The sequence below is a fragment of the Panthera leo genome, chromosome A2 (assembly GCF_018350215.1).
Source record: "Panthera leo isolate Ple1 chromosome A2, P.leo_Ple1_pat1.1, whole genome shotgun sequence".
Classification (NCBI taxonomy): Eukaryota; Metazoa; Chordata; class Mammalia; order Carnivora; family Felidae; genus Panthera; species Panthera leo.
In genome coordinates this window covers 58,030,833-58,058,266 of record NC_056680.1, presented here as the reverse complement: position 1 = coordinate 58,058,266, position 27,434 = coordinate 58,030,833, and the positions used below count along the sequence as shown (strand labels likewise).

Below are 27,434 nucleotides of genomic sequence, written 5' to 3'. Positions count from 1 at the left end.
CTGGTCAAAGCGCTGAGAACGGCTGAGGGAAGGCCGGGCAGGGGAGGGGCCTCTGAGGCGAGGGCGGGGCCTCCTCCTTTGGCCCGCCCCCCGCGCACGCAGATAAGGCTTACGTCACGACGCTGTGTTCTTTCGGACGCTTCGCGGGCTCGGGCGGGTCACGTGAGCCGCTTTTCGCGCGAAAACTGGTTGTTGCCGGAGTGGCGGCGGGGAGCGAGGCGCTACCATGGCGGTGAGCGCGCGTTTGCCGTGCGGAGGGGAGCGGGCCTGGGGGACGGCGGGTGGTCCCCGCGACCCGGCACGTCTGCCTGGGGCCAGGGGCGCGGGCGGTGCGGGCGCGCTCCGGGAACTGGGGCGAGGGGCTGCGCGCTTCTGGTTCTCAGGCTCTTTTCGCCGCGCTCGGTCCCGCCGGGAAGGGGCCTCCGGATGAGGTTGGGTCCCTGGGCTCGGGTCGGCAGCTGATTTCTCCCTTGTACTCGTCCCTTGTGCAAAGCCAGCGGGCCCCGCCCCAAGCTGGGAGCTCGGAATTCCTTAACTCGAGCTAAGTGGCCCACCCGGCCACTATCATTCACCCACCGCGCACATGCTTGTGGGGTACCCTCTCTATGCCTGGCGCTGGGTGTACACAAGACAGACACGGTCCCGCCATCTTCGTGCACGTATTGTGGTATTTTTTGTCCATTTGTCTTATTTATTGTCTTCTCTCCACCAGTCTGTACGTTCCAGATCTCTGAGGTTTCAGTCACTCTTGTATTGTGTTTCCTATCGCAGTGTCTTGCATGTTGTGGGTGCTTTCATGGGTGGGAAGGCGGGCTTACAGGAGAGGAAGGCAGAGGGAGTAGAGAAATAGGTACATAAGCAAATGAGATGTGCTTAGTGACTGGTCCTGGAGAAGGGAAATGGGAGTGAGTGGCTGCAGTGTTTGAGTAAGTGATACTTGAGCTGCTTCCTGTGTGCTCAGAAGCCATTGGCTCAGCTCACTGGAGAGCATTCCAGGCAGAGGGAACATCTAAGGGCAAAGTTTTGAGCCTGACAGGGTTTGGAGTGTCGGGGGCACAGGGTCACAGGTAGAGAGAGAGGGCTGCCTTATGGGAAGCTAAGTCAGCCCTCACGAGTTCTCGGTCCTCCATTGCAGGAATCATCTGAGTCCTACACTGTGGCATCCAGCCCAGCCCGGCGGCTGCGAAATGATCCTCTCACTTCCAGCCCTGGGCGAAGCTCCCGTCGCACCGATGCCCTGACCTCCAGCCCTGGTCGTGATCTTCCCCCTTTTGAGGATGAGTCTGAGGGACTTCTAGGTACAGAAGGACCCCTGGATGAAGAGGAAGAAGATGGAGAGGAGCTTATCGGAGATGGCATGGAGAGGTATTTTCATTCAAGGCCAGGCACTCAGCAGACGGTTTTTGCGGAGAGCTCGTGGGTTGTGTCCAGTGACCTTGCTTTGGGTACAGGGGTAGCAGATGAATCAGAGTATCCTTGTCTGTGAGTGCACCTTGATGGCAGGGTCTAGGGGGAGACAGGTTCATGGAGCCACAGCATAGGTCCCTGTAACTTGCTGAATCTTCGTCTGGGTCCTAAGGCCTGGGTGAGCCTCAGCTCCATAAGATGTGCATCCCAGGGGATGCAAGGGGTCTCTAATGTGATGGACCACGTCAAGGATGCCAAGGGTGACTTGGAACAACAGGAAGAGGAGGCAGCTGAGTGTTTTTCTGCAACTTGTTTTTTGCCACTTCTTTTCTGCAACTGAAACTGTGCAGGGGTGCCTGATGAATCAAGATTTCTTTTTTTATTTAGATATTTTTTTTAACGTTTACTTATTATTGAGAAACAGAGACAGAGGATGAGCATGGGAGGGGCAGAGAGAAGGGGAGACACAGAATCCCAGTCAGGCTCCAGGCTCCGAGCTGTCAGCACAGAGCCTGACATGGGGCTCGAACTCACCAACTGCGAGATCATGACCCGAGACGAAGTCGGACGCTCAACCGACTGAGCCACCCAGGTGCCCCCTTTGGGACCTTCTTTTACTCTGACTCAGGGGTTCCAAATGTGGTGTGTTTGAGAGCACTGTACAGGCCATCCTATAATCCATGGAGAGTACCCTTTGTGAGCCACCCGAGGGACTTGCGAGGGCTCTCTGGACCTTTCAGATCTTTGCTTTAAGCATCATTACCCTAGATGATGAGACTGTTGTGCCATGCGTGTCACACTGTGGAAGGAATTGGGAGTCTTTGGACAGATGCTCTGAATTTTTTATGTGAACATATGCTTTCCATTCTCTTTGGCATATATCTAGGGACGGAATTGCTAGCTCATACGGGAACTCTGTGGTTAATCTTTTTTTTTTTTAATCCTAGTTAACATACAGTGCAATTATCGGTTTCAGGAGTAGAATTCAGTGATTCGTTACTTATATACAATACCTAGTATTCATCCCAACAAGTGCCCTCCCTCCTTAATACCCATCACCCATCTAGCCCCTCTCTCACCCATGTCCCTCCGTCAACCCTCAGTTTGTTCTTGATCATTAAGAGTCTCTTATGGTTTGTTTCCCTCTCCTTTTTAAAAATCCCCTTGCCATATGTTCATCTGTTCTGTTTCTTAAATTCCACATATGAATGAAATCATATGGTACTTACCTTTCTCTGACTAATTTTGCTTAGCATAATTTACTTTAGCTCCATCCATGTTGTAGCAAATGGCAAGATTTCATTCTTTTTTTTTTAAATTTTTTTTTTTTAATGTTTATTTTTGAGACAGAGGGAGACAGAGCGCAAATGGGGGAGGGACAGAGAGAGAGGGAGACACAGAATCTGAAACAGGCTCCAGGCTCTAAGCTGTCAGCACAGAGCTCGACGCGGGGCTTGAACCCATGAACCGTGAGATCATGACCTGAGCCGAAGTTGGACGCTTAACCGACTGAGCCACCCAGGCACCCCAAGATTTCATTCTTTTTGATGGCTGAGTGACATTCCAGTGTGTGTGTGTGTGTGTGTGTGTGTGTGTGTGTGTGTGTGTGTGTATGTGTATACACACACACCCCACATCTTTATCCGTTCATCAGTCAATGGACATTTGGGCACTTTGCATAGTTTGGTTATTGTTCATAGTGCTGCTATAAACATCAGGGTGCATGTACCCCTTCAATTCTGTATTTTTGTATCTTCTGGGTAAATGCTTAGTAGTACAATTGCTGGATATGGGGTAGTTCTATTTTTAACTTTTTAAGAAACCTCCATATTCTTCTCCAGAAAGGCTACACCAGTTTGCATTCCCACCGACAGTGCGAGAGTGTTCCCCTTTCTCCGCATCCTTGCCAACATCTGTTGTTGCCTGAGTTGTTAATGTTAGCCTTTCTGACAGGTGTGAGATGTTATCTCTTTGTGGTTTTGATTTGTATTTCCCTGATCATGAGTCATGTTGAGCATTTTTTCATGTGTCTGTTGGCCATCTGGATGTCTTCTTTGGAGAAGTGTCTGTTCCTGTCTTTTGCCCATTTCTTCATTGGATTATTTGTTTTTTGGGTGTTGAGTTTGATAAGTTCTTTACAGATTTTTGGATACTAACCCTTTATCTGATACATCGTTTGCAAATATCTTCTTCCATTCTGTCGGTTGCCTTTTAGTTTTGCTGATTGTTTTCTTCTCTGTGCAGAAGGTTTTTATTTTGATGAGGTCCCAGTAGTTCGTTTTTGCTTTTGTTTCCCTTGCCTCCAGAGACATGTTGAGTAAGAAGTTGCTGCGGCCAAGATCAAAGAGGTTTTTGCCTGTATTCTCTAGGATTTTGATGGCTTCCTGTCTCACATTTAGGTCTTTCATCCATTTTGAGTTTAGTTTTGTGTGTGGTGTAAGAAAGTGGTCCAGGTTCATTCTTCTGCATGTCGCTGTCCAGTTTTCCCAGCACCACTTGCTGAAGAGACTATCTTTATTCCATTGGGTATTCCTTCCTGCTTTGTCAAAGATTAGGTGGCCATACGTTTGTGGGTCCATTTCTGGGTTTTCTATTTGGTTCCATTGATCTGAGTGTCTGTTTTTTGTGCCAGAGTTGTAAGTTTTTAAAATTTATTCTGGATACAGGTCCTTTATCAGATACGCAGTTTGCAAATATTGTCTTCTCAATCTGGCTTTTTTTTCTTAACCATTTCTTAATGGTGTCTTTTGAGGCACAAAAGCTTTTAATTTTGATTATGTTCAGTTCTTTAGTTTTAACATGGAGCAATTAGAATTTCACGGAGGACAGAGGACATCTCATGTGACTTAAAATTCTCAAAGAACTAGACATATACCATTTAACTGAAAACATTTAAGCATTTGGAAATGGATCAGCCCAGAAATGTACCTGGCTCTGGGATCTGTTTCTGGCATCAGCAGTGTGGAATTACTTATTCTGAGTTTACTGCAAAGAAAAGAAAGGGGGGTGCAGTTCCTCCAATCACCACTTTGAAAAAAGGGAGAATTCCAGAAGATTGTCTGGGGGGGGGGGGGGGGGGAGTGTAGTATGGTATCTGAGAATGAGCCTGCAGTTTGTGGTTGGATGTATTTGACGCCCAACTCTGCTGAGCGACTTTTGGCAAAAGCCCCATTACCCCCGTAATCCAATTTCCTCATCTTTCAAATGGAATAATGGTGTCTACCTCCCAGAATTGTAGGGAGGAAAGCCGTGCTTCACTCTCATGGGTTCTTTGTTCAGGCAACATTCATTCCCCCTTCAAATATCTGGTAGGTGACTGGAAAATGAGCCCTTGAAGATCTTAAGGGTAGCTGAGACGGTTGAGCCAGCGTGTGGACGTTTCAGAGAAGCTGGTTTGGCAGATGTCAATAGATGACCCTCCCAGAACTTCCAGGGGCTTGGGGCGGCATTGTCTGGGAGGAGGAAGGTGTGGGGAAAATTTCTGCCTTGTTGGGGGGCTGGGGTTGGCTGCCTGAAGGTTTTGGGGTTCCTTCAATTCCTGTTTCTTTCGGGATGCTCAAAGCTGTCTGGAGATCTGTCCCCTTTTTTTTATTGTGGTTAAATACACGTAACACAAAATTCACCCTCTTTAAGTGTTCAATCCAGTGGCATCAAGTATACGCACACTGTTGTGTCACCATCTCTGCCACCCATCTCCAGAACTTTTTCCTCCTTCCAAACTGAATCCTGCAGAATTTGCCCTTTGGGGATTGGCTTATTTCCCTGAGCATATTTGTCCTCAAGATTCACCCATGTTTAGGGGCGCCTGGGTGGCTCAGTTAAGTGTCTGACTTCAGCTCAGGTCATGACTCGCAGTCTGTGGGAGACTGTGCTGACAGCTCAGAGCCTGGAGCCCACTTCAGATTCTGTGTCTCCCTCTCTCTCTCTGCCCCCTCCCCACTTGTGCTCTGTCTCTGTCTCTCTCTCAAAAATAAATAAACATAAAAAAACATAAAAAAGATTCACCCATGTTTAGCGTGTCAGACTGTTTTTCCTTTTGAAGACTGAAATATACTCCGTTGTATACACAGACCAAGATTTCTTCTGGCCTGCCCAGCCTGGGGCTCCTGAGCCTTCTGAGCAAGCCCACTTCTGGAGGTGTGGGGGGGGTTGTTTTGGTCTTGATAACTAACAGGGTCCATTCCGGGGCTCTCTCAGGGACTATCGTGCCATCCCGGAGCTGGATGCCTACGAGGCCGAGGGACTGGCCCTGGATGATGAGGACGTAGAGGAGCTGACGGCCAGTCAGAGGGAGGCAGCGGAGCGGGCCATGAGGCAGCGTGACCGAGAGGCTGGCCGGGGCCTGGGCCGCATGCGCCGTGGGCTCCTGTACGGTAGGTTTGAAGGTCTGCAACCTCCAAGGGTGCAAGGCTGGTCCTAGCTTCCAGAGCCTAGGGGAGCTGGGAAAAGCAGTTCTGGGGAAGGCCTCACTTGAGGGTATCCCTTTGGCCTCCAGACAGCGACGAGGAAGACGAGGAGCGCCCCTCCCGGAAGCGCCGCCAGGTGGAGCGGGCCACGGAGGAGGGCGAGGAGGACGAGGACATGATTGAGAGCATTGAGAACCTGGAGGACCTCAAGGGCCACTCTGTGCGTGAATGGGTGAGCATGGCAGGCCCACGCCTGGAGATCCACCACCGCTTTAAGAACTTCCTGCGCACCCATGTGGACAGCCATGGCCACAACGTCTTCAAGGAACGCATCAGTGACATGTGCAAAGGTGTGGCTTCTGAGCATCCCCGCGTCCCCTCCGCTCACTCAGTCCGCTTTTCAGAGTTCTCCTGCAGCAGGCCATTTGCATGGGCCTTTAACGGCACATTTAATAGGGGTGGGAAGTGTGGGGAAAACTGGGTAACTTGCCTGTAGCTAGACAGGAGCTACCACCTGAAGCTGGAGATGTCTGTCTTTTAGGCGAATACAAAATGCGTGTCTGCACTAGGATGCTCACTGGCTGTCCAGGGACACCAGCTGGACCACAGAAATGTTTTTTGAGTGCTTAATAGGCGGCCGGTTTCATGTAAAAGTCTGGATTACTAGTTCAGTCAGAAAGTAGCATGTTTCCGTGTGGCCGGAATTACATTTAAAAGGAGGCACACAGATCTTGGTTCCCTGCTGTCCACTCCGCCCCCTTTTGTTTTGTATTTGACACAGTTTACTCACAGGTTTCCTTTGTGGCCCTCTTAGGCATTTTGAGTTTGCAACGCTCCTGTAAACATCACCCTGTGCATTTCACTTGATGTAATTTTGCGCTACGCTGTGTGACATCTGCATTTTACAGTTTGGGAAGCCGAGGCTCAGGATGTGTCACTTGCCTGAGTCACGTAGCTAAAGCAGGGCAGGCTTAGAAGTCAGGGCTGGGGTTGCCAGCCCCAAGCCAAGGATTTGGGTGGGCAGGCCTTCTTCCCCGCGCAGTGAGATGGAAAGTGCCTGCTATGTCCGCGGCTGAGCTCTGTGCTCAGTCTCTTTTTCCTGCCTCCAGAGAACCGCGAGAGCCTGGTGGTGAACTATGAGGACCTGGCGGCCCGGGAGCACGTCCTGGCCTACTTCCTGCCTGAGGCACCTGCAGAGCTGCTGCAGATCTTTGATGAGGCTGCCCTGGAGGTTGTGCTGGCCATGTACCCCAAGTACGACCGCATCGCCAGCCACATCCATGTGCGCATCTCCCACCTGCCTCTGGTAGAGGAGCTGCGCTCGCTCAGGTGAGCCGAGGGCAGGGCAAGCCTCAGGGTCCGGGTCCTTAGCACCCTGCTGTGGCTTCATTCGGGGGAGCTCCAGCAGGGCCACGGAGGTGTGGGCAGGCTGGCTTCAGCTGAGGAGAGAGTCCTCACCCCCTGTGCTCTGGCACTGGGGCGCGATGGGATGACCCTGGGTTTTCTGGATCCACCTACTTACCGCTCTGACCTCTGCAGGGCACGGGTCACGCATCTGGCCTCCAGGACTCTGATATTCTCGCTCTCGTGTCTGCAGGCAGCTGCACCTCAACCAGCTGATCCGCACCAGCGGGGTGGTGACCAGCTGCACCGGTGTCCTGCCCCAGCTCAGCATGGTCAAGTACAACTGCAACAAGTGTAACTTTGTGCTGGGGCCCTTCTGTCAGTCTCAGAACCAGGAGGTGAAGCCGGGCTCCTGCCCCGAGTGCCAGTCAGCTGGCCCCTTTGAAGTCAACATGGAAGAGGTGAGAGACCATCCTGTGCCCACTGTTGACTGCTCTTCCTGTCTGTGCAGGATGGAAGTGCGTATGGCCGCACCCTGAGGTGAACCAGATCTATCTGGCTAGTCTGTTTAGTTTGGCCCAGGTGTTTTTTGAGAATTTAAGCCAATATTTTAAGCAGATGATTTTATTTAAAACATCAGAGTTGATGGCTTTCTTTAAAAAAATGAGAAGCTCTGGAAAATTGGGCTCACTCTTACCTGGCTGCACCCTTAGCAAGGCACCTGCTTTCCTGTCCCTCAGCCACATGGGGCTTCCCCTTGACGACCCTGGTACCTACCTCTCTGACAGCCTCCCACTGGGGGCCTCTAGATGGTGACTGCCTCAGACACTGCTGTGCCGTATTCAGGAGGTCCTGCTGAAAGTCTCTGGGCTGTTTGCCTTTGTACTTGAATGACTTCATCTGTAGAGTGGGGGTCATCACAGTACTTTTAGGGGACGCCCAGATTGCCTGCTTAGCTCGTCTTTTTTTTTTTTTTTTTTAACGTTTATTTATTTTTGAGAGCGAGAGTGTGAGCAGGGAAGGGGCTGGGGGAGGGGGGCAGAGGATCCAAAGTGGGCTCTGTACTGACAGCAGTGAGATCACGACCTGAGCCGAAGTCATACGCTCAACCGACTGAGCCACCCAGATGCCCCTTAGCTTATCCTCCTTAAGAGTCCACCTTCACAGAAGCTTCTTGAGAAGTCTTGTACACAGGAGCAGAGTTTCAGGCTCTGCTTCTAAACAAGTAGTAATTATAGTTGAAGCTTCTGGAGTACTTGCAAGGTACCGAGGGGTGGGTGATGTGTAATTTCACACCCTTTGAGGCAGGTGGTATTACTGACCCCTAGGTCACCCAGCTAGGAAGAGGTCCAAAGGATTTGAACTCCGGATTTTGATCCAGACTGTGTGCTTCCGACGGCTGTATTTTGTGGCCTCTTTGCTAGACAGTGAAATAATGGATGTTACATTGCACAGCACGACGTTAGCCTGTGACGTTTGGCAGTAGAGCCAACGCTTAGTGGAGCTCACCGTCTTGGTTGGCATTGATGTGTTTTTGACATATGGCACGATTTAACCATGAGGTTGCACTCAGAGTGTTAGCATCCCCATTCTGCAGAAAACGCATAGAGAGGGGACATCACTTGCCAAAGATCACACAGCCTAAGCCATGGAGCTAAGATTTGAACCGGGGCAGCCTGGTTCCAGCATCCATGTGCACAAGGGCTGGGTTACATAGCATTTAGCAGGTGCTTGACTGTCTAGCAGTAGAGAGGCATCCACAGGGGTGGTGGCAGGGGTGGGGACCATCCACTCATATGTTGGTCACAGCAAGCTCATTCCCTGCTGTCTTTCACTCTCCGTTTTCTAGTGAGTTGGTAGAAAGAAGAACCATGTCTGTTTTCCCTCCTCATGGGGCCGTGGCCAAGGTCGGGTGGCATAATAAGTCAGTGTTTGGAGGGGTGCAAGGTTGGCCATGCAGAGACAGGCTCCTGTGACCTTGTGTTTGCCCCACACAGACCGTGTATCAGAACTACCAGCGCATTCGAATTCAGGAGAGTCCCGGCAAAGTGGCGGCCGGCCGGCTGCCCCGCTCCAAGGACGCGATCCTCCTCGCCGATCTGGTGGACAGCTGCAAGCCAGGAGATGAGATAGTAAGTGGCCCGGAGCAGGCGCGGAGGGAGCCCAGTTGCTAGGGAAATCAGCGTGAGCATCTGTGGTGTGGAGAGGGTTGGAGAGGGTTGCTGGTAGCGGGGGCATCGGCTGAGGCTGGTTCTTCCATTGCTGAGAGGAAGACCCCTCGGTCCTTGTAAAGGCTGGCGGGTTGGAACATAGGAGTTAGTTTTGCTTTGGCCGTCTGGGTTACTTGTCTCGGTGCCTGGCATGGAGGACTTGGGGATGACTTGGGAAGGAGGACGCGCCCCTGGGTCTGACCCAGGGCTGGCCCTCTGGCTTGGCTCCCTTCTCCCAGGAGCTGACTGGCATCTACCACAACAACTACGATGGCTCCCTCAACACGGCCAACGGCTTCCCCGTGTTTGCCACTGTCATCTTAGCCAACCACGTGGCCAAGAAGGACAACAAGGTTGCCGTGGGGGAACTGACAGACGAAGATGTGAAGATGATCACCAGCCTCTCCAAGGACCAGCAGATCGGGGAGAAGGCAGGTGGAAGGCCGGGCGGGATTGCCATGCTCCCAGAGGAGGCTGGGGGCCCACTGCCCCAGAACCGCGGTCTTAATTCCCCGGGTCCTGGAGTTTGGGCTCCCTTCCTGGCATCAGTTCGGAAAACTTGCCTTGATGGGGGGGACTGTACCGCTATTCACGTGGGATGGGGCTGTGGTGAGGAGTCAGTGGATGGAGTGGAGCTTGGGCTCAAAGCTGAAACAGGTGCCGCATGGGGGGGTGGGGAGTGCGCCCTGCTACCAGACTCCTCCCCACAGTGGTTTCTCTAGGAAGGACTCAACCCCAGCGTGGTTTCGGGGTTTCTTTGTTTTAATTGTGGATGTTGTCACTGAAGGTTGGGGAGCTGGGATGTATGTTTCACCTGCTCAGGTATCGCTTGGCTCCCAGGTCGGGAAGTGTTCTCCTCAAGCTCATGGCTGTCCTCCATCTTTTTTTTGTTCTCTCTTCCTGTTCAGCGTTTAATGCAGAACAGCGTAGCCTTTTTTTTGCCTCTGCTCTTCTGCAGAGCCAGACCCTTGGTTCAGTGCAGCTTCCATTTGGCTTGTTTAACAAATGGGATCCTTCCCTTGAGGGTAGGGCCACATGTGACACACCTCTGTCACCTCCACCTGGGCCACTAGGATTTGGGGTACCACCAGGAGGCGGGTGCTTTCCCAGCCTTGGACGACAAGAACCTCATTCTGTCAGCACACTCAGTCCTTGGATGCCTTTTATGGCCACAGTCTAGGATCTTGGTGGGAAATCCGGCACAGTCCTGGCCCTCATGGGGCTCATAGTTAATCAGGATCCCCAATAACAAGAAAGAAAACAATGGAACAGGATCTTCTCACAAAATCGGTACCATGGGAAGATGGTTACAACCCATGATTCTTTGGTTCCCACGCTTCCCAGAGGAAAATGAGTGCTAATGCAGTGGACATGTTTTCAGACTCTTCGTGAGTATCTCAGCCAGTTTCTCCAGGAACAGAGATCCAGCCCTCCCTGCTGGGTGGCCTGGCACACATCAGCCGTGTTCATGTGCGCCTGACGTGCCACGGGAGCCCCGTGCTTCTAGGACACTTTGCCAGCACCCCTCTTTCTCTCTGCTTCAGTTCTTGCCGCTCTCCCGCTTTGTCAAGGAGACGAGGACGGCAGCAGATGAGAGCGTGGGAGACAGGATGTAGTTGAAGGCGGTCCCCAAGCGTGCCCTGTGCCCCAGACTTCCAGAATTGCTCGTAGTTGTCCTAGCATAGAAAGCTGTGCCGCACTTCTGGGCCTTGGTAGCTGCTGTTTCGTCTGCCTCCTTGTCTGTGTAGCTAACTTCTTCAGGTGCACACGTGTGGGCTATCAGTGTACTGACTGCTCAGTTTCAGTTACACCTGCATGCTTACACGGTGACTCTCTCAGCATTGGAGAGAGTGACTTCTAAAGAGAGACCCTTTATTTATTTATTTTTATTTTTAGAGTGCGGTTGGAGGGTGAGAGAGAGACACACAGACAGACACTGAGGCAGGCTCCACACCCAGTGCAGAGACCAGCGTGGGGCTTGGGGCTTGGTCCCATGACCTGGGGTCATGACCTGAACTGAAATCAAGAGTCGGACGCTCAACTGACTGAGCTACCCAGGCACTCCTAAAGAGAGGTCCTTTAGAAGGATCTGGAGGGGATTCTTTTTTTTCTTTTAATTCTTTTTTTTTAACGTTTATTTATTATTGAGAGACCGAGCATGAGCAGGGGAGGGGCAGAGGGAGAGGGAGACACAGAATCTGAAGCAGGCTCCAGCCTCTGAGCTGTCAGCACAGAGCCCGATGCATAAGATCATGACCTGAGCTGAAGTTGGATGCTTAACTGACTGAGCCACCCAGGCGCCCCTGAAAGGGATTCTTCTAGAGAGGATGACATCTCTGTGGGACCCCTTTCTGAGCCCCCATGGGTAAAGGAAGACCAGATGATACCAGGGAGGGTTGATCTGTACTGGCCCCATCTTTAGTCCAGTGTCAGGGTGGATGTTTTCACCAATAACTTGTTCAAAGACAGAAACTACACTCAAGTTTTCGGGAACAAACTGAAAGAATGGATGACAGGCAGGATCCAAAAGTGGTGGGGCTCCTTTGAACTATCGAAGCCAGAGGTTTGCAAATTGGTAGCCTGTGGGCCACATGCTGCCTGCCAGCAGGTTTTGTTCAGTTGGTATGTGGTTCTGTGTTTCCTTTTCTTTTTAGTTTGCATTTATTTTTGAATGAGTTATCATCCTTAGGAGTCCAAGAGTTTTCACCTAAAGATCCAGAAGCCATCCAAGCATCCATCAGTGCTAGGTCTGTGTTGCTCTCCAGCAGTGACAGACAGGAGCCAAGCGGCAGCTGCCTTGCAGACGGGGCGTGCTCCCTGCTGTCTGCCCCAGCCACCTGCTTCTCTGTTCTCTGCAGCCTGAATAACTCAAGTGTGCAAAAACCCAGGGCATTTGATTTTGTGGGCCCTCGTCCGTGATAGATATTTCTACCGACATATCAAGGGATGTAGTTCACGCCTAACACTTAGATTGCAAAGAACTAATGGGAGCATCGGTGTGCAGCCAGTCTCTTTAGTTTGGATTTCAGCCCAACCCTTGGTGTGATCAGATGGGCTGCTTGCATCTGGGTAGTAGGATCCGCAGGCAGAGTTGTTACAAAGATTACATAGATGTGCACACACAAATGCTCCACTGTTGTGTGCTCAGCAGGGAGCTGTTACTGCACGTCCGTACAGAAGTTAGACTACTTGTTCAAAACGTGGATGGGTGTCCCAAAGGCATAAAAAACCGTAGGAAGATAAGCACCGTCTCGTGTTCACAGTCGCGGTGCAGTTGGGGGCTTGTCTCCTCTTTCTGGCGGGGTATTCTGCGTGGGGAGCGGGAACAGTGTGTATTGAGAGTTAATAGCATGAGCTTCAGAGTCAGAGGAATCTGGGGTCAGGTCCTGCCTGTCTCATTTAGGAACAGACAGTTGTCTGCCCAGAGCCTCGGTTTGTTTCCTCCTTTGTGACGTGGAGGCCCCAGGATCATGAGGTTTAAATGGAATACTTCACGGGAAGCGTGTCCTTCCTCGGCAGGTCTGGGTTTAGTCTCACCCTTCTTACCAGCCATTAAGGTTGCCTGTTACTCGCTCAGACCAGCTAGGTCAGCGACAGGACAGTGTGGGCTTTAGCATGGTTGCTTCCTTGCCCTCTAATCTACAGGAGGCCCATCTGGATGCAGTGGGTGCTTTGCAGGAGGGGAGCTGAGCCTGGGAAACTGGTGCATAGCAGGCAGGAAGGGGGCCTGCTGCTCTTGGTGCTGGAGGGAGACATTACCTCATCCACGCAGGGGCACTTCATACGGGAACAGCCCTGAGAAGCAGTCTGGGTAAAGAGAGGTCAGGGACAAGTGGCCTTGGCACAGCCACAGGACGCACAGGAGGAGGAGACATCCATGGCAGATCGTGTCTCCTGACACTCCCGGCACAAGTGAGGGTGTCGTGGCAGAATCATGCACACTGAGCATGAAGCACCTACTTGACACTCTCTAGGTAGTTTCCAGGTAGCAACAACAGTCCTATAGTGGAGGTGTCACATGTACCCGTCTTATTGGTGAGTAAACTGAGGCACGGATTAAATAAGCCTCCACGCCGCACAGCTGCTAATGGCAGAGGCAGGATCCCCATTGGGCAGTGTGGTCTGAGCCCGCGCTCCAGGGACAGCTCTCTGCTCCCTCTCCGTCAGTTACTGCGTCTGGGGGAGGACGCCTGTGTGCATGCTGGCTTACGGTGAGTTCTGTGCACGCCCAAGCACAAGTCCTGACCTGACTATTAAAACTTTACCGCACAAACTTCTGGATGTAGGCGTGGAGCAGCACAGTGAGCCCCACATATCCTTCCCCCGGCTCCACTGGTTGCTGCAGTCGTGCCAGCCTTGTGTCCCCTCGGGTCCACTCATTACTGTGAGGCCACTTTCCGATGCAGCATCTGCAACCAAGGATCTCTGACAGGCCCTCTCTGCTGAACCTAACCCCAACTCTGCAGCCACACTTTAAAAAACTAATTCGCAGTTCTGTAATACCAAGTATTTGGTTGGTCTCCACATTTCCCTGATTATCCTACTTCTTTTTTTTTTTTTTACAAGTTTCCTGGACTTGATCCCCAGGGAAGGCCCCCACATTGCGACGGATTAATCTCTTAAGTCTCAATCTTTTTAGGTCCCCTCTCCATCTCCTCTTTTCTTGCAAGTTTTTTTAAGGTTTTACTTATTTATTTGAGAGAGGGAGAGAATGAGTTGGGGAGGAACAGAGATAGAGAGGAACAGGGGATACGAAGCAGGCTCTGTGATGAGAGCAGAGAGCCTGATGTGGGACTCAAACTCAAGAACCACGAGACCATGACCTGAGCCAAAGTCAGACGCTTAACCAACTAAGCCACCCAGGTGCCCTCTTGCAATTTGTTTGTGGAAAAATTTGGGTCGTCTGCCTGCTAAATTTTCCACAGTCTGGTGTTGCCGATTGTGCCCTTGTTGAACATGTTCCTGGGCCACCCGCTTTCTGTGAATTGTTACTGAGCTGCGCAGGCTTACCCAGTCTCCAGGTTGATGGGTTTTTTTCTTCTTTTGGTGTGGGGGCGGGGGGTGGCGCGGTAAGACTGCATCAGGGGCCTGTGTTCCCACCAGGGACACGTGCCTTGCCTCTCTGTGACATTAGCCACTGATGATCCTTGGCTAAACCCATGCATTCATCAGGGGTTGCAAAATGATGGTCTTCTAATTCCAAATCCTTCTTCATTCATTTTCTAGAATCCTTCTATGTAGAGAAGCTTCTCTCTGTTAATTTTTGGACTGTCCCTGGGTTAAGGTCCAGCAGGAAAAGCAGGAGGGTGCTTGATTCTTTCCCTTTGTTTACCAGTTTTCAGAATAAGCAATGGTCCCCTCCCCGGGTGACCACTGAATGTCATTACAAATTAACAAATATCTGTGTTATTGAGGCTCCAGGTGATGCCCAGCGTGTCCCTCTAGTGGCCAGTATGAAGCCTGTTGTATTGGCTCCTGAGTGGTGTCGTCGTGACCCCAGTTGTCTGTGATGGCTTTCTTCTTTCTCTTGCAAGACACTGCCATTTCTCCAAATAGCCCTGTGGGATGTATAATTTTCTCTCAGTGGGAAATGGTATTTAGAGATGGCAGCCTCTCACACACACCAGGCCTGGACTACCGTTCACCAGTTAACGCTCTATGTCCTCTCCTTGGGCTAGGTCTTGCGGAAAATGTTAGGGCCAAGGAAAGAACCAGCAAAAGCGTACATGTGGAACCGACTTCCGCTCCTAACTTAATACATAAAATCACAGCAGGAGGCATTTCTGGCACAGTGCCAGTGGTGCTGGCAGATCCTCTTTCCGGAAGGACCTGCTGGTCACACTGTCCTCTGGCAGCAGGGGAAAGCAGCCGTGCCTGGGATAAACCGCTGACCCCTAGCTCCAGCTCTGAGAATTGGATTTCTCCCACCTTCACTCCACCTTCTGGGCAGTCCAGAGGGAGCAATTCTGGCCTGTGGAGCAGGCAGGATCCAGCCCGGTGGGTCTCCCTCAGGATTTTCAGCACTGATTTTCCTGCTCCAGTGCCTCCTTCCCCCCTGGGGCCGGCTGCACTGCCGGCTGCCTTGGTGTGACCTGTAAGGAGGGAAGGATGTGCAGTGCTTGTGCAGAGCTCCTCAGTTCAGAAGGCAGGTCGAGAACAGTAAAGGCATGCAGGTGGAGGTGGAAATTCCTTCCTGCTGGCGAGACATTTCTCTGATGTCTCTGGTATTATCTTTATTTGATGTTGTTTCAAATCTTAGGATGTTTTATTTATTTTTTGTTTTTTAGATAGCATGTGCACACATTGGGCAGAGGGGCAGAGGGAGGGGCAGAGAGAATCTTAAGCAGGCTCCATGCTTAGCACAGAGCACGACGTGGGGCTTGATCCTACAACCCTGGGATCATGACCTGAGCCCAAATCAGGAGTCGGACTCTCAACTGACTGAGCCACCCGGGCGCCGTGGTGTGGGCATTTGGGGGCTGGAGGTGTCCCCGTTCCCTGAGACTGGAGCGTGGGGGGGACCTGCTGTGTGTGTCAGCTTGGCCCAGACGCAGAGCACAGGTGCCGTTCTCATTGGCTCTTTTCCTTCCTTGCAGATCTTCGCCAGTATTGCTCCTTCCATCTATGGGCACGAAGACATCAAGAGAGGCCTGGCGCTGGCTCTGTTTGGAGGGGAGCCTAAAAACCCAGGTGAGTGGCGCTTGGGTGCCACCCACCTTTCCTCTGCACGGGTGTCCATAGGAGCCAGCATTGTGGGTATTAGACAAGGCAGGACTCTGCATTTAAAGGCCGGGCGCCTGGGGAGAAAGCACATATTAACAGACTGCCAGACCATGTATGGCTTGGTCGTTGTGGGCGGAGCGTAGTCCATGGCCATGGCTCTTTGGGTGGTTTTAACTATAAAAATAACACGGGGGCACCTGGGTGGCTCAGTCAGTTAAGCATCCGACTGGCTCAGGTCATGATCTTGCAGTTCATGAGTTTGAGCCCTGCATTAGGCTGTGTGCTGTTTGCACAGAGTCTGCTTCGGATTCTGTGTCTTCCTCTCTCTCTGCCCTTCCCCTGTGCACACATGTGCACATTCTCTCTCAAAAATAAACATTTAAAAAATAATAATATGTGAATATGTTTTGATATTCTTAAATTGTTAGAAGTCACAGAAAGGTTAAAGTCACTGCTGACCATGTTTGTTTGTTTGTTTCTTTCTTTCTTTCTTTCTTTCTTTCTTTCTTTCTTTCTTTCTTTCTTTAAGTTTACTTATCTTGAGAGAGAGAGAGAATCCCATGCAGGCTCCGCACTCTACGTGCACAGCGCAGCCCAGCCCAACTCAGGGCTCAGACCCACGAAACCAAGAGCCAGGCACTTAACCGACAGCCACCCAAGCGCCCAGTTTCTAAGCCGGTCCCGTTTGTGGTCTTTCCTCTGATTAGTGTGGTGTGTGCCCTAACCTTTGCACGGCCGTTCACATAGACTTACATGCATACGTCTACAAAAACCAGAAGAATTTCGTGGCATGTGTGTATATGTCTCTGTTTACAAACGTAGTAATTTCCTGTAGCGTGTGTTAGTGATTGTGTAAAATACTTGCCTTACCTTTTCTGCCCAGTAGCAGGTTTGTGTTGGTGCCCACTGAGCTGGCTTATTCTCCCGTGACTGCATTGTGGCCTCCGTAGCCTAGCGTACGTAGCCGTCCCGGGTGGAGAACATTTGCATTGCCTCCAGTCGCTTAACATTGACTGAGAGCGTTATACAGGCGTCCCTGTGCACCCATTTCTCTGGGTCCAGTGCTCAGAAGTGGGATTGCTAGCCCTAGGGTATCACGTCCCTTTCTAAAAGAATGTGCTTCGCATAAGCAGGCTGAGAAATTCGCGATAACCCAGCTACACCTCGCACCCCTCTCCTCTTTTACATCCCCACCTCTGTCCCTGCCTCCAGGGGGTAAGCACAAGGTGCGAGGTGACATCAACGTGCTCTTGTGTGGAGATCCCGGCACAGCCAAGTCTCAGTTCCTCAAATACGTCGAGAAAGTGTCTAGCCGTGCCATCTTTACCACTGGCCAGGGGGCTTCAGCCGTGGGCCTCACAGCGTATGTCCAGCGACACCCTGTCAGCAGGGAGTGGACCTTAGAGGCTGGAGCCCTGGTTCTGGCTGACCGAGGAGTGTGTCTCATCGATGAATTTGACAAGGTGGGCCCCTGGGCCACATGGTGATGGTACTGGGGAGGTGTTGGCTTAGCCCCGAGTGGGGGAACAAGTGTTCATGGGATAGCAGTCGGGGCAAAGCATCATGCAGTTGGACATTTGCAGATGAATGACCAGGACAGAACCAGCATCCACGAGGCCATGGAGCAGCAGAGCATCTCCATCTCCAAGGCCGGCATCGTCACCTCCCTGCAGGCTCGCTGCACGATCATTGCTGCGGCCAACCCCATAGGTATGCCAGGCACGACAGCCATGGGGGTTGGGGCTCTGCCCCAGGGAGGCAAGACCTGGAGAGGTCCTGCCTCGGGAAGCAGGAGCCTGCAGCCTCCCTCGGCCAGTCCCAGGGTCCGAGGAAGGAAGGAACTGAGCATCAGTAAACCTTCCTCTCTTTGGTTCTTGCTGGGGGAAGGGGGCGGCGTGGAAGCAGGACGTGGGGTCTTTTGTTGGGCTGTGTTCTTAGAACCAGTTTTGGACATTTTCCTTAGAAGACAAGAATTTAGTGCATTGTCTCCACTGGAGTTGAGTTGATTGTTGGTCCCAGCCAGCACGGAGGTGAAGCCCGGGCACCCCGCCCACTTATTCTAGGTTTTTTCCTGCTGGGAGATGGTTACACATTCGATGAAAAGCCTATGTCAGGGAAGGGCTCAGGGAAAGACCTCAACGTCTTGTCAAGCATGCCTGACAGTTGCAGGCACTGAGTGTTCATCCTCTTCCAAGGTCGTCTTTCTGTTTTGTCTCTGAAGCGACTTGGGGCTGGCAAGAACTCTCTGCTCAGGAGATGAGCATGAGCCCTGATGGAGAGGTGCCTTTGTGTTATAGGAGGCCGCTATGACCCCTCACTCACCTTCTCAGAAAACGTGGACCTCACGGAGCCCATCATTTCCCGCTTCGACATCCTGTGTGTGGTGAGGGACACAGTGGACCCAGTCCAGGTACACAGCCCCATGTCTCGGGCCCCGTGCAGCAAGCTGCAGGGACCTTGAGTGAGGATCAGAGCCCGGGTTGTACTAGTTGCAAGGAAAGGGACACCATTCAGACCGTGGTGTTTGTCAGGGAGTCAGCCTCGGTTTCTTTCCTTCACTGGCCTGTGCCTACCGCCCAGCCGACATGGTCCCCACTCTGTCACTAGGCCCTGCTGGCCCCACCAACTGTACCCACGTGCTTCTCCTGCATCCCTGCTGCAATCCGGGTGCCAGCTTCTCTTGCTCTGACCCGAAGCTGCCATGTCTGGTGGTGGGTCTCTTGGCTTCTGCTCCCAAGATGGAAGGTGGAAGCTGGCCCATCTTCTGGAAGCATAAGGTGGATGGATCATGCCTTTTCTTAACTTGCTGTCAGCTTCTAGTGTAACTAGCAGAGAATCTGCTGGCCCTACAAGGATTCCTGTGGACCTGTCTCCTCCTCGTGCTCTTTGCTTCGTCCACCCCAGCCACACTGCCCTCTCTCCCTCCCCTGCAGACGCCAGGCTTTGTGTTGTCAGCATGCTCGGCTCTCTTTCTGGAGTGTTCTTCCTAGATTGCCGCATGGCTGTGGCGCTCTGGCGGCCTCAGCTGGAGGGATCTCCTCGGGCCTCAATCTCAGGCATGTTACTCTCTGGGTATCTCAGAAGCCGTGTCTGTTCCCTCTCCCCTCACTAGGAGGCAAGCTCCGTGCGGAATTCTGTCATGTGCACTGGTCACCCCCGGCACCCACCGCCGCGTGGCCACAGCAGATGTAGGATGGCACCGTTGGGAGAGTGTCATTCCCGAGCCACCTGCGGCTTTCACTTCTGGTGAGCTGACCTACCCCGGGCCAGGTCACAAGACTCATCCTGTGGCCTGGCCTCTCCTGTCTCGTCTTAGGATGAGATGCTGGCCCGTTTTGTGGTTGGCAGCCATATCAGACACCACCCCAACAACAAGGAGGAGGAGCTGGGCAGCAGTGGCACCCAGGAGCCCGCCATGCCCAACACGTACGGTGTGGAGCCCCTGCCGCAGGAGGTCCTGAAGAAGTACATCATCTATGCCAAGGAGAGGGTCCACCCGAAGCTCAACCAGATGGACCAGGACAAGGTGGCCCAGATGTACAGTGATCTGAGGAAAGAGTCCATGGTGAGCGCCCAGGGTCGGGGCGGGGGGCAGGGGGTGGGCTGCAGAGAGGGAAGCACGGCAGAAGCTTCCTCAGCTGTGCGGTTCATCTCAGAAGTGCCAGTGTGACTTTCCTCTAAGAACTGCTACGTAGATACTGTAGCCATCCTATTGCAGATGGAGTGTGAATGCGTCCGTCTGCATGGTATGGGGCCCCGGGTCTTTGGAGTGTTGGCCAGTTCCGGGCTGACTTTGTGTGAATCTCCCCCAAATGAACGCACGATCTGAGCGAGTGTTAGTTCTTTTGTAGCAGAGTGGAATTTAGAGGCGGCCTGTGTGCCACTGGAATGCAGAATTCGTGTAGACTGGTGGGTCTCACCTACCTCGTCAAGGCAACAGCTGCTGTGTTTCTTTTTTGCCTTTTTGTCAGGTCTTTGGTGAGCATTCAACTTAGTTTTTATAGAGACAGCTATATTCTCTCACGTACACGGGAATGTGGAGTACTTCCCACCTGGCAGAAGCCAGTACAGCTGGCCAGAAACATCGCGCACTTGGGGTGGGAGGGGGCACACGAGTGAGCTTGTAGGAGAGAAGGTGCGGGTGGGATAGGGGCGGGCCACAAGCATCCGGCATCCATGGGGGCCCCCAGCACGCTTCGAGAAGGGTGGGAGGTGTGAGTTCACCCAGTGGCTCCATCGACTTCTGCCACAGGAGCCACCAGCCGTGCCACTTCTCCATTTTCCTCGCCTGTCTCCCCGCTGCAGGCGACAGGCAGCATCCCCATCACGGTGCGGCACATCGAGTCCATGATCCGCATGGCAGAGGCCCACGCGCGCATCCACCTGCGCGACTATGTGATAGAGGATGACGTCAGCATGGCCATCCGCGTGATGCTGGAGAGCTTCATCGACACACAGAAGTTCAGCGTCATGCGCAGCATGAGGAAGGTGGGTGGGAGCTGCGGCGAGGGCCTGTGGGAACGTGGCCTGCCGGGGAAGGGGGTGCTGCTCATCACAGGCGGCCATGGTGGGCATCCCAAGGCTCTGGCCCAGACCAGAACTTTGCTGTCCTTCCCGGCTGCTCTGGCAGGTCATGACAGGAGTGTGTTAGAAGTGGAGGCCGGTCATCCTATAGTGGTCTCGAGGGCCCTGGTAGGGAAGGGCATCACTGGACTTCGGCTGTTCTCTGCAGACTTTCGCACGCTACCTCTCGTTCCGGCGAGACAACAACGAGCTCCTGCTGTTCATACTGAAGCAGTTGGTGGCAGAGCAGGTGACATACCAGCGCAACCGCTTTGGGGCCCAGCAGGACACGATCGAAGTTCCCGAGAAGGACTTGGTGGACAAGGTATGGGCACAGAGGGGAGGAAGGGCAGGGCTGCTTCCTGGGGGGGCTGTCCATCACCTTTGGGGGCAAGAAGTCCTTGTTTCCTCATTAAGGTGGGCAGGCCTTGGATGGGAGCCATTTATTGAGTGTCCATGGCATGCTGAGCACCACGCGCTTTCGCTCTTGACCGTGGCGAAACAAGGTGATGAGGCCGCCATCGCCTCTTACAGACGAGATGGGCACAGTGCGACTAAGTGACTGAGGAGCTGGTCCCCGCTCACAGGCCATCGGCAGAGCTGAGACTCCAAGCCCTGTGTCTGGCTCCAGACCCTGGCCCAGTCGCCTCTGCTCTGCTTGACTGCCACCCTCCCCCCGGCCAGGAACGGGCCTGAGAAACTGCGCCAGGACCGAAGGCTGTGCTGCAGATGAGCAGAAGTTCATGCCCACGGCTCACTCTGACGTTTTCTCTTTTTAGGCTCGTCAGATCAATATCCACAACCTGTCTGCTTTTTATGACAGCGAGCTCTTTAGGATGAACAGGTTCAGCCATGACCTGAAACGGAAGATGATCCTTCAGCAGTTCTGAGGCCCGGGGCCAGTGCAGGAGGCTGTTGAGACGCCAGCCAGGCAAGCAGACCGGTGCTGCCCTCACGCTGCCTGGGGGGCACAGAGCTGACCGCCGAGGGACTCGGGGGAGTGCCAGCACTCGTGGCTGAACTGTCCAGCATCACCCCCAGTCTCCTGGGCTCAGGCTGGGCTGGGGACGGGGGTGTTTGTTTCATGGGCTCTACTTTCTGCTTCTCGCGCCGTTGTAGGTGGGCACGCTTCGCCAGTGTTCCTCTCTGAGCTGCTCAATGGCCCACTGGCTCCCGGAGGTTTGTCTCCACTTTGTTCCGTGGATCATAGTCGTTCGTTTCCAGAGTACTGTGGTCTGTTTTATGTGACTGAGAGTATGAGGGTGTCATGAGGACTGTCGTTGCCTCTTGGTGTGAGTTCCTATCCTGGGTGCTTCTGCCACTTGTGCCAAAGAGCACGTTGAAGGTATTCCTAGTGTTTTTCTGAAACCAGTCCTGCAGGTTTCTCTGGGCTTCTGTGAGTAGAGAGGATGTGTGGGCAGGAGGGCGCGCAACCTGGGGCCAGCACCTTTGGCCTTTGTAACGGCCACAGGGATTGCTCTGGTCTAGCCGGGGCTGACCGTCATCCTTGTCGTGTTAATCTGTTTTCTCCTCTTAGGCATTTCCCCGTCATCTTGTACACACAGTTTTTGTTCTGTAGTTTTAACTTTTAATAAAATGAAATAAAATCTAAATACTGGTAGCTGCCAGTCTGAATTCTGTCTTAATATAACGCAGGCTTTCCTGCACTTCCCTTGAAGGCCTTTCCCACCTTCCATTTTTGGTGTTCGGTGGGAGGCAGATCTGGCTGTAAGAGCTGTCGTCTTTATGGATGTGCAAGAAGCAAAATGGTGTGGCTTCTCCCTAGGGAATTCACTTGGGTACTGCTGCCTCTGTGACTTCTGTGGAATCCATGAGAATCGTAGAACAGAGTTGTATACCTGGTGGGGCTGGAGGTAACTTGGCCCTGCCTCCTAACGGAGCAGCACTGTTCATCTTGACAGCGTTGCCACGTGACCTCTACCTGGAAATGCCCAGCTCTGATCAGCTGCCGTCCAGATGCGTGGACACCAATGATTCTTACTGTTTCTTACCTGAGATTTAGCAGAAGTGTCTCCCTTCCATCGTGTCTCTCTTGTCCAAATTTTCCTTTCTGGAAACCGCCAAGATAGTCCTTCGTACGAAAGCCCTGCAGACGTTTGATGAACCTAGTATATTTGGTTCCCTCCCTCATTCAGTTCCTTCCACAAATCCTGGAAGGGTCTAAGGGGTGTGGCAATACTCCAGTCATTCCTGAGGAACCAGTCAAGTTCTGCAGAACTGAATGGGGGAGGAGAGGGATGAGGAAGTGCCCCTTATGAGGTGAGATCTTTAGGAGGAAAAGGGAACGTGCCAGCCCCAAAGAAAAAGCAGCGGGTGTGGCCGAAGCTTGGGAGCGGGGAGAGTGGGAGCAGGAGCCAGGCCCTTGGGCTTGCAGGCTGAAAGGAAAGCTTTTTCTTTACACAGAGAACACTTCTGACACCAGATGTGAGGGTTCTTCACGCTAGTCAATTCACGGCGGTCCTACACTGGTGCCCTGCGATTTAAGGCCGCTCTGACGCCACCTGGACTCAGCGTGCAGACCTCAGGAGGTAAGGTCTCAGTCCCACAGGCCTGTACCCACTTCAGGCACTGGTTGCAAGTCGTGGGTCCCCAGGTCTCCTACACTTCTGTCCAGCTTGGCTACATATCGCAGGTTCCCATGCCCCCCTCCTCAGGTTTGATAATTTGTTGCAATAGCTCACAGAACCCAGGGCAGCAGTGTATGTACTATGGCCAGCTTCTTACAAAGGACATACTGAAGGACGCAAATGAACAGATGGAGAGAGAATACGTAGGGTGAGGTCCCAAAGAGTCCTGAGCATAGGAGCCTCTGTCCCTGTGGAGTCTGGGGTGCCCCACACTCCGGGCACACGAATGTGTTCTTGTTCACCAACCCAGGTGTTCGAACTCCTTCAGTCAGGGGTTTTTATGGAGGCTTTATTACATTGGCATAATGGTTAAACCATCGGCCATTAGTGATTAGCTCAACCTCCAGCCCCTCTCCCCTCCCCAGAGGTCAGGGGCTGGGACTGCTCCTTCCAACCCGCTAATCCCATGGTTCCCATGACAACCAGGCCCCATCCTTAGAAGCTTTCCAAAAATCCCCTCCTTCAACTATGGTATAGTTGAAAGGGCTTGTTAGGAAAAAGTAAAGGCATTCTTTTCACCTTTATTACTTGGAGCTTCAGAAGCCAAGATAAAACCCAAATATTAGAACAAGATGCTCTTTTCCTTTTGTCACTTAGGGGATGACAAAGACATTAAGCTCTCTGACCAGGACTGGGGAAGAAGATAAAATATATACACTATACATAGTTGTGTTCTATAGAAACCCAGATTAGGGATCTAAATTTTTTTCATGGAGATATAATTGACATACCACGTTCTATTCATTTCAGACGTGCAGCATAATGATTTGATAATTTGTGCATATTGCAGAGTGATCACAATAAATCTAGTTAACATCCATCACCCCACATGGCTACAAAAATTATTTTTTCTTGTGATGAGAAATTTTAAGGTCTCTTTTTACTCTCTTAGCAACAATTAAATGCATAAGACAGCACAGTTAACTAGAGTCACCGTGCTGTACTGTATATTTCTATAACATTACAGGACAGTACCACACAGGCCTAATAAGGGCTCGAGTCTGGCTGGGGTAGCCAGCCCTTGAGGGGTGGTGAGCAGGAGACTAACACGGTGTATTTTACAGGGGGCTCCTGGCCACTGTTGACTCCTACAGGGAGAAAGGAAGAAGAATTAGTGTCCTAGAAGGCTCTGGCGCTGTCTGTGGATGGCAGTGGTCTGAACTAGGGGATGGGGGGAGGTGGATGCAGTCTAGACGGATTTTGCAGGTAGGTTTGATAAGACTCAGGGATGCATAAGAAGTGGGAGTGGGAGAAAAGAAGAAAGCGTTTCTAGCTTGAGAAACAGGTAGAGGTTTAGTGGAGAACCAGGAGCTTCACTGTTGGCATGTTGGCTAGGAACGCGTTGTAGACATCCAGGTAACTGTGAACTTCGCAGGCTGACTTGAGCCTGGACTGCTGATAGATGTTCTGGCAGGAGCTGTAATCATCTGACAGCTGTCACCATGGGGCCGGGCGTAATCACCCAGCAGAGCGCAGCAAGACACGAGCACCCAAGGAGACTCAAGGGCCCATTATCTGAACCAGCAAAGGATACTTCAGAGTGGGCAGAAGGCGGGAGGAAAATGAGAGGAAGGGTGGTTATGGAAGCCAGAAGAAAGCAGTTGAAGAGGGTTGAGGTCAGTTGGGGCCAACATAGCTGTAAGTTTGGGTAAAATGACAGGCCTGTCCCCCATAACCAAGTTTCATTGCATCTAAGATGCCATCTATTATAAAAATCACCATTATTGTACGTGCTGCTAAGACAAAAATGCTAACGTTTAGAAAGATTAGATGCCGTCAACCGTAACACATCGCAGCTTAGAGATGCTGGGGGATTGTTTCCAACCTGCATCTTAAGTGGAAATAGGGTATTTGTGGTAAGGCGGAGGCTTGCTGTTCACCTTGAGGAGCGGTTTCAATGCACCGCTCTGTTTGTAGAATAAAGGGCAGGTTAGCGATAAGGAATACAAGTTGTATATCTGGAAAAGTCTTGAGAAGTTTGGCTCTGAAGGGGGAGCATGGAAATGGGCAGCTGACAAGGCATATGGGATCAAGGGAACGCTTTTCCTGTCGTGTTTATGTATTTAAAAAAAATTTTTTTTAATGTTTGTTTTTGAGAGAGCGAGAGAGACAGCACGAGTGGGGGTGGGGCAGAGAAAGTGGGAGACACAGAATTGGAAGCAGGCTCCAGGCTCTGAGCTGTCAGCACAGAGCCCGCCATGGGGCTCGAACTCATGTGCTATGAGATCATGAGCTGAGCCGCAGATGGGATGCTCAACTGACTGAGCCACCCAGGCACCCCGTGTTTATGTATTTTATAACAGGACGATTAAAGTTTGTATTTGTGCAATGAGAGTTTACTAATGGATTAATTGGAAAGATAACTGAGTGAAAAAATAAAATGCCAGAGGATCCCATATATGTGAAATTTAAAAGTATACTGATACTATGTACTGTTTATGTATATATGTGTGTTAAAAATAATACAAAATATATGGGTCACCTGGGTGTCTCAGTCAATTAAACAGCTGACTCTTGATTTCAACTCAGGTCATGATTTCACGGCTCAGTTCGTGGGATTGAGCCCTACGATGGGCTTTGTGCTGACAGCGCGGAGCCTGTTTGGGATTGATTCTCTCTCTTCCTTTCTGGTTCTCTCTGCTCCCCCCCTCCGCCGCCACCAAATAAATAAACTTAAAAAATTCTATAAAAGAAATTATATGAAACGTCTGCTTCTATGTTCTTGTGTTTTTTTTAAATAACGGGTTGAGATAGAATTTACATACCATATGATTTTAAAATGTACAATCCAATGGTTTTAACATTTAGAATTGTATAACCATCATCAAAATCAATTTTAGAACATTTTCATCACCCCCCCCCCCCCCCCCAAACACCCATACCTGTTAACAGTCACTCCCCTCCTGTTCACCCCCACTCCCTAGCCCTGGGGAAAGACAAGCCTACTCTCTGTGTCTATGGTATGACTCTTCTGGACATTTCATATAAATGGAATCTTAACAATACATGGTCTTTTGTGATGGGCCACTTCCACTCTAATGTTTTTATGTTCCATCCCTGTCATAGCCTGTGTCAGCACTTTATTCCTTTTTATGGCTGAATAACATTGCGTTGTTATTTATCTGCTCATTAATATTTTATTTATTTATTTATTTTATTATTTTATCTGCTCATTAGTCGAGCATTTGGGTTGGCTCCACCTTACCAATTATGAGTCATGCTACCGTTAACAATCCTGTAACAAGTTTTATATGGACACATGTTTTCTGTTCTCTTGGATAGTACCTAGGACAGGAATTGCTGGGTCATTGGCAACTCTGTTTTAATCTTTTTTCCCCCAAATGTTTGTTTATTTTGAGAGAGAGAGAGAAACAAGGTGGGGAGGGGCAGAGAGAGAGGGAGACAGAATCCCAAGCAGGCTGCATGCTGTCAGCGCAGAGCCCGATGTAGGGCTCTAACCCACGAACCACGAGATCATGACTTGAGCCGAAATCAAAGAGTCAGACGCTCAACCAACTGAGCCACCCAGCCACCCCAACTCTGTTTTAGTCTTTTGGAAAGGAAACAGCCTATTTTCCAAAGCCGCTGCACCATGTGCATTCCCATCATTAGGGCATGAGGGTTCTGATGTCCACATCCCACGGAATGTGAGTTGCCTTTCTCTTTGATTTTAGCCATTTCCGTGCAGGTGAAGTGCACGGATTCTCGTGATTCTGATTTGCATTTTCCTGAGGCCAGTGAGGTTAAGCATCTTTTTGTGTGCTTATTGGCCATTTGTAGATCTTCTCTGGAGACCTATCTCTTCAGATGCTTGCTTATTTTTAATTGGTTTGTCTCCTTATTACTGAATTATGAATTATAAGAGTTCTTTATATATTCTAGACACAAATCCCTTATCAGATGTGTGACTTCCAAATGTGACAAACACAAATGTTTGTGTTTTTTTGTTTTTTTTTTCCCCTATTCTGTGGGTTGTTTTCCTTTCCTTGGTGATATCCTTTGAAGCACAGAAGTTTTTCATTTTCTTGATTTCCAGTGTATAGATCTTTTGTTGCTTGTGCTTTTGGGGTCATCTCGGAAGCCACTGCCTAATCCAAGGTCATGAAAATATATTGCTGTGTCGTCTTCTAAGA

At 51.3% G+C, this 27,434-nt stretch overlaps 1 protein-coding gene across 1 annotated transcript; it reads left to right on the top strand.

Annotated features, from left to right (window-relative positions):
* The first annotated feature begins 159 nt into the window (after positions 1-159).
* On the top strand, positions 160-22,267 carry MCM2 (minichromosome maintenance complex component 2). The gene is made up of 16 exons (XM_042912570.1): positions 160-232; positions 1,136-1,365; positions 5,605-5,780; positions 5,903-6,163; positions 6,923-7,142; positions 7,411-7,618; positions 9,155-9,289; positions 9,607-9,798; positions 15,964-16,057; positions 17,303-17,553; positions 17,674-17,800; positions 18,388-18,500; positions 19,407-19,655; positions 20,396-20,578; positions 20,823-20,978; positions 21,433-22,267. The coding sequence occupies exons 1-16, from the start codon at positions 227-229 to the stop codon at positions 21,541-21,543; spliced, it is 2,712 nt and encodes a 903-aa protein (XP_042768504.1). The 5' UTR covers positions 160-226; the 3' UTR covers positions 21,544-22,267.
* The last annotated feature ends 5,167 nt before the right edge of the window (positions 22,268-27,434 follow it).

Excerpts from the sequence above, each read along its gene's own strand:
- MCM2 (XM_042912570.1), top strand. Across the intron at positions 1,366-5,604 it reads ATCGGAGATGGCATGGAGAG|GGACTATCGTGCCATCCCGG; the intron begins GTATTTTCATTC and ends GGGCTCTCTCAG. Across the intron at positions 17,801-18,387 it reads TGCTGCGGCCAACCCCATAG|GAGGCCGCTATGACCCCTCA; the intron begins GTATGCCAGGCA and ends TTTGTGTTATAG.